This window comes from Octopus bimaculoides, chromosome 1 (genome assembly GCF_001194135.2).
Source record: "Octopus bimaculoides isolate UCB-OBI-ISO-001 chromosome 1, ASM119413v2, whole genome shotgun sequence".
Taxonomy (NCBI): Eukaryota; Metazoa; Mollusca; class Cephalopoda; order Octopoda; family Octopodidae; genus Octopus; species Octopus bimaculoides.
The window spans coordinates 138,147,999-138,154,754 of NC_068981.1; the positions used below are offsets into that span (position 1 = coordinate 138,147,999).

Consider the following 6,756-nt stretch of genomic DNA (forward strand, 5'->3'; position numbering starts at 1 on the left):
TTTACCCTTTTAATTTGTAATAATTATATATATATATATATATATATAAGAGAGAGAGAGACAAAGTTGGCTGTGGCGGGATTTGAACTCAGGACGCAAAAAGCTGTAACATAATGCAAAGCAATTTATTCTTTCTTCTCCCCATCGAGATCTCCAACTACCCTGGCAATCTACTTCCCTAATTGTAATATATAATATACGGTATCATACTATCTCCTAATGGAGATACGACTGTTATTTATACAAATAAAATATTTGATATCTTCTCTTGATAACATAGCCAATGTTATAAGAGAGAACATAAAGTAATGATTTATAACAATATCAATATCAAATAGACAAACATTCCACCGTATAATATTACGTTGAACGGATAAATAATTTTCTTTTAATTTATGATTCCATATTCATTCTAAGTGAGTTACTGCTGTTTACACGAGGTCATCACTTATCAAACTGACATGACCATGTCGTCTGATTTTCAGAGATTGCATACAGGGCTATCGAATCTATCGTGACAATTTCCTTTCTTTATGATAATAGTATGTGTTCAGAAGAGAATTCAACTGTTATTTCTTGCAGGTCGACAGCGCACACAGAAGCTCTCTTTCTCTCTCCGCAGACTCCGAGTGAATATATACATTAGGGCTAATAAAATCGTTCAGTTAACATTTTTAAAGCACTATGTTCAGATAAATGAGAAGAAACCTGAAAGTGCAACATTATATTAATAATATTGGTTACAAATTTTGGCACAAGGGCAGTAATTTCGGTGAGTGGGGGTTAAGTCGATCACATCGTCTCCATTGCTCAACTGGTACTTATTTTACCGATCCTAAAAAGGATGGAAAGCAAGGGCGACCTCGGCGAAATTTGAACTCGGGACGTAAAGACGGATGAAATGTTGCTAAGCATTTTGCCCGGCATAATAACGATTCTGCTAGCTTGCCTTCTTTATATTCTTTTCTACTCTAGGCAGAAGGCCCAAAATTTTGGGGGAAGGGGAGGGGGCAGTCGATTAGATCGACCCAGTGTGTAACTGGTACTTAATTTATCGACCCCGAAAGGATGAAAGGCAAAGTCGACCTCGGCGGAATTAGAAACTCAGAACGTAAAGAGAGACGAAATACCGCTAAGCATTTCGCCCGGCGCGCTAACGTTTCTTATTTCTTTATTGCCCACAAGGGGCTAAACATAGAGGGGACAAACAGGACAGACAAAGGGACCCCTAAGATGGTGATGTTAAACCAAGAGACAGATTAAGTCTATCAGCCAAGTAGGCCTTGGCAACATTTGAACTCAGAACTCAAAGAGCCGGAACAAGCACTACAAGGCATCTGATATATAGTGTTTACATTTCCACCAATCTACTGCCCTGGATTTGTAGTTTTTGATCGACCCCGGAAGAATCAGAGGCTAAGTTAACTTCAGCTGGATTTGAACGCAGAGACAGAGTTAGAACAAATATTGTGATACATTTAATCCGACACTTTAACAACTCCACCATTCATCCAGACCGAATAGTCATTTTTTTCTTTTATTTTTTACATGCTTCAGTCATTAGACTATAACCATGCTGAGGCACCGCCTTGAAGAATCTTAACTGAATGAATCGCCCCCACTACTTATCTTCGTTTTCTAAAACCTGGTACTTTTGCTATTGATCTCATTTTGCCGAACCACGAATTATAACGGCGTAAACACACTAATACCGGTTGTCAAGCGGTGGTCACACACACACACACACACACACACACACACACACACACACACACACACACACACACACACACACACACACACACACACACAAACACACACATATATATATATGTGTGTGTGTAGACATACAAGACAGGCTTCTTTAAGTTTCCGTATACCAAATCCACTCACGAGGCTTTGGTTGGCCTGAGGTTATAGTAGAATACACTCTCCTAAGGTGCCACGCAGAAGGACTGAACACGGAATTATCTGGTTAGGAAGCAATCTTCTTACCTCACAGCCACCCGAACCCCATGTAGAAGATCTGTCATTGGTTGCTACATGAAGTGTCAAATGTCAACATAGCTTGCCTAAGTTCGAGTACTCTGAAGAGTATAGTTTGCTGAGCCATGAGTTCCATGATGCTAAATAGCCGATATACAATCCCCGAAGACGAAATCTACTATGGTTACTATTCGACCATAAGAGTTATAAGGTTTACCAAATACGTACTGTCCTTTTTACGAATTTTCAGAAACTCCTTTCCGTTTTCGTTCACACATTTGTATTCTATGACACACAGCTTATTCATGAGCTTGCATAGTTCACCAGTCACTGTGTTTGGAAAAAAATCGAATAGAGACAAAATTATATAGTTACATATTGTTTAGTGCAGAAACAATTTGTTGTCCGCTATACTTAGGGGAGCAAATGAAAAACTAAGCCCGTGAAATTGCACCGGTAACAAGAAAGAAAAAAAATAATCTTAATAAAAATTATTGACTTGGAATACAAAGGAAGAACGTTTTAAAAATATGACAAAATACCCAATTCCAGATAATATGAATTTAAATAATTTTACGGTTGTTGCTGTTACTGTTCAGCTTTAGTTCAGGCCTAATCCGGATCTATTATCAAAGAGATAATCAAGCCATAATCACTCCGTTTTCGTTGCAGTATTGTGTACCATTGATGACAATAATATATAACTGTTTTTTTTTTCATTTGGTAGGGGCTCACCTTGAGGGTCTTTTAACTAATATTCCTAGCAGGTCAAATAAACACACAGAAGCCTTCTCGTTCTTGCTGAGCTCCCATGTCCCTTGGCGTAGTTAAAAGAATAATGAAACATTTCACCAAACAATACGTACCCAGGACAATATTATCCTCTAATACTACGATGTTTGGCCGTTTATCTTCGTTCGATAGTCATGAAATGTTTGCAATTATGTAAGTGCCCACCCTAAGGTATTTTAAGTAACCTAAAATTTCCACTGAAATGTACTTCATAAATCCTTTAATTTGATATAAGTTAAAAACTGTTTGTATCATTGTAATATTCATATTGCTTGCCTTGTACACGTCAGTAATTACGTTAAAACTATACAGTTTGACTGTCAAACATACAACCCCAGAATGAAATCCTTAGATTGAATATGATAAGCAGAAGGTAATATTGGTTTCAAATTTTGGCACGAGGCCAGCAATTTCGAGGGAGTGATTAAGTCGATTACATCGACTCCAATGTTCAACTGGTACTTATTTTATCAGACAAACTACTGCTAAACATTTTGCCCGGTGTGCTCGCGATTCTGCGAGCTCGCCGCTTTATATGGAGATAATATTCGAAACCGATAACATCAAGCTAATTCGAAATTGCGACAGTTCAATCATTAGACGTATGATTTTGAAATCATTTTACAATATGCTTTGCTTTATATTTTTCCGATGGCAGAATTAATTAATTGTAAGAAATACCTTTGTCTAAAGAGTCAACTTCTTCGAATTGCATATCTTTGCACTCGGTGTAACACATTGATACATTTTTGGATTTTGCACACAACATACAATCCAAATTGACTGGACACTTATTCAAACATATCTGTAAAGAATTTGATTAAAAGATTAATAAGAATTAATTCAGAAATCCCGTGATACGAAAAAAGAAACTTATTTTAGGCGACATATTAAGATCCATCAAAACATTTCAATCTATATTTCGGAAAGGTTAAACTATTTCATTGAATTGTTGAGTACATCTGGAAACTAGTAGGATGTGAAACTGATGGAATCTATCCCTATCCAACCAACAATTATGAAACCATTCTAGAGCAGCAACCTCATACAACAGCACATTCATTAGTTATGCTGTAATTCCTTACGACACAGTCCTTCATATTTTTATTCATGTTACAGCACTAATCAACGTTAGGTAAAAAAAAAAATCACTATACTTTAGCGTATATGTCTCCAATTATTACGTCTCACATGTCGTTACTAAATAGACTTGCTGCTATTAAACCATTACAATATGATGGACATAATATTATACAATCAGCGTTTTGCAATCATTTCAATGACACTTCATGTGACACAGCATCAGTGACTCAAGTTTTCATTCCAAGTCGGTTATTCTTCTTAAAATACATTATATGTTGCAGCCTCCCCATTTTGCTTATCTTCAAATGAATTTGCTGTACATATTGATGTTGCTGACCCACAACTCATTTCTGAGTAGATTTATGCAAAAGTTGTGATTATCTCATTTATGTTTCAGGACTATATCATTCTAAATATCCATTTCTCTTTTCCATTTTATGATAACAGGATGTGACTGAAGCGTGATTTCGATGTTAATAGAAGCGAATTAAATGACCGCATGAGGGTTTCCTCTCTTTTGGCCTGAACGCTTTGTAGATGATTGTTTTATATCTTCGTTTGGTTATGGTAGATGTAGAAGACTTATCTGCTGAGTGTAACATCGCGACATTACATCTAAAGTGAAGAGGGCTTGCGCCGAGTTACATTAAATATAGAATGTTGAAAATATTACAGTGGTTTTCTGAAGAGATTATATATAAAACAGAACAATCATAAACTCGTAAGTATAATCAGGTAGAATGCACCATATTTTCGCTAATAGTTTTAGGTACATATATTGTTGCAGGTAGACATTAACACTGTCTCGGCGCTCACACACTTTCACCCAGCAGAATATCGAGGATGGGAGAATTGGAGAGAGAAAGTGCTCCAGCAGCCCTAAGCTGGTATTCAGTTTCAACAGAGTAAGTGCAGCAACGATAAATGAAGCGCCTTGCTGAAGGAAACATAGTACACCAAAAATCGAACATAAGACCTTATGTTATTGATACAAACACCCTGAAAACTACGCTACACCATTTTGCAGTTATATAGGGTCAGAATATTATTACAAAAAGTATATAACTGAATGTTCAGGTATGCATTCGCTACAAATATTAGTTTAATTTGGTGTGGCTAGAACTCAGAACACTGGATTTCCAAACAGACGATATTTTAAAAAATCTATAGAAACAACCCAATCTTCAACACAATAACCACACTAACATTACGTGAAGCTGATTTTACATAATAAGAATAAAATTTTTAAAAAAACACCCCAGATATATACAAAGAGAGAAAGTGTAGTTTTTCTCTTTACCAATCATTGTTTTAGTGGCGGTACATGGCCGAGTGCTTAGAGCAGCAGACTCGCGGTCGAGGGATCGCGGGTTCGAATCTCAGACAGTGCGATGTGTGTGTTTATGAATGAAACACCTAAGCATCACGCGGCTCCGGCAGAAGGTAATGGCGAACTTCTGCTGACTCTTTCGCCACAACATTCATTCACTCTTCCCTCCTGCGTCTAGCAGCTCACCTGCGACGGACTGGCGTCTCATCCAGGTGGGGAACCTATATTGCAATGAAACCGCGAAACCGGCCTTTATGAGTCAGGCTTGGCTCAAGAAGGAACAAAAAGCAACAATCATGGCTTTATTCTTATTTAAACGCAGTGCAGGACTGATCAAATAGAACTATGATAAAAAAATAAGTTCTAGGCTTGATTATCTTTTATTATCGGCTCCAGACTATATTATCTGATATGTCATATCATTCTTAAAATAAAAGTGAGATATTATTTTGAGTGTGATTTGACCACAATATTCAGCAGGCGGAGTTACAAGGTAGAGGATACTCCGACCTGTTTATAAATACCAAATGAATTTCCCTCAAATCTTATCCTACCAGTTGAAAACATCGAAGGAAACAACATATTGAATAGTATGGCCTTAGAAAGACTATTTTCGATTGGATGGCCACGACTGCAATGCCTTTGTTCATTTGTTTGTTCAGTGAGTTGATTTCTTGATGCGTTTTATTTCCCGCCTTACTTACTATGTTTTTTGACTATTATTGCATTAAAAGGATCTATTTTTTACATATAAACTTTTACTGCAGTTAAATGAGGGCGTAGGAGATTAATAAACGCTGTTGCTAAGACTGAGTCTCAGGAGAAATTTAAATACCAAATCTTCTATGACGAGATAATGACACTAATAATAAAACAAAGATAGCCTATTAAAAAACATAACCCTCATAATAATGTCGCAGATGAAGAGTAATTGTCATTAATGATATTAATGAATACTAATTGACACTAATGATACTAATGTGGAATAATTAGCTTTAATGGATAGAATTGTTCACTAAATGTATTAAAAACACACAAGGGAATCAAAATCAAATTTAAAGAAAACTGAAGATAACATATCTGCCATTATATTTTTAATACGAGTGCAGCGAACATTTGGTTAGCCTGAAAGACTACTCTTAAACTTAAAATGCTTGTAGTTTAGGAGCGAATGATCTTAATTCAAAAAAGAAGAATGTGATTTGAATGAGATTTAGTTGCAATTATGGCACATGTAACTGGATAGTGTCAATGAATGGTAGAGAATAAATTTAGATGATTTAATACAATTTGAACATGGAAATGTTAAACTCAAAAATTTTACTGACGCAAGAGTAAAAATATACAAGTGACTTACTGAAGGATTTTCACATGTCAGACCCGTGTAACCAGAGGTAGAATCACAGGTACACACACCGCATGAACAGTTTCCGCGATTATTACATATTGCCTGTCAATGAAAAATGACAAAGATTTGTAAAATGGTAGATATATATAAACTTACAGAGTACACTAGTCCACAGGGAATTTCAATCCCAGAACCTAAATCAGTGAGAGACCTGGGT

The 6,756-nt window shown here is 36.3% G+C and overlaps 1 protein-coding gene across 1 annotated transcript in view; it reads right to left on the minus strand.

The window, feature by feature from the left end:
• The window catches only part of LOC106875684 (integrin beta-1), a 71,092-nt gene that overhangs the window by 1,721 nt on the left and 62,615 nt on the right, over positions 1 to 6,756 (minus strand). The window contains exons 16-18 of the mRNA XM_052971058.1: positions 6,549 to 6,641; positions 3,460 to 3,583; positions 2,215 to 2,316 (exon numbers count right to left, since the gene is read on the minus strand). Of these exons, the coding sequence (XP_052827018.1) occupies positions 2,215 to 2,316; positions 3,460 to 3,583; positions 6,549 to 6,641 (319 nt within the window). The remainder of the gene's footprint in view (positions 1 to 2,214; positions 2,317 to 3,459; positions 3,584 to 6,548; positions 6,642 to 6,756) is intronic.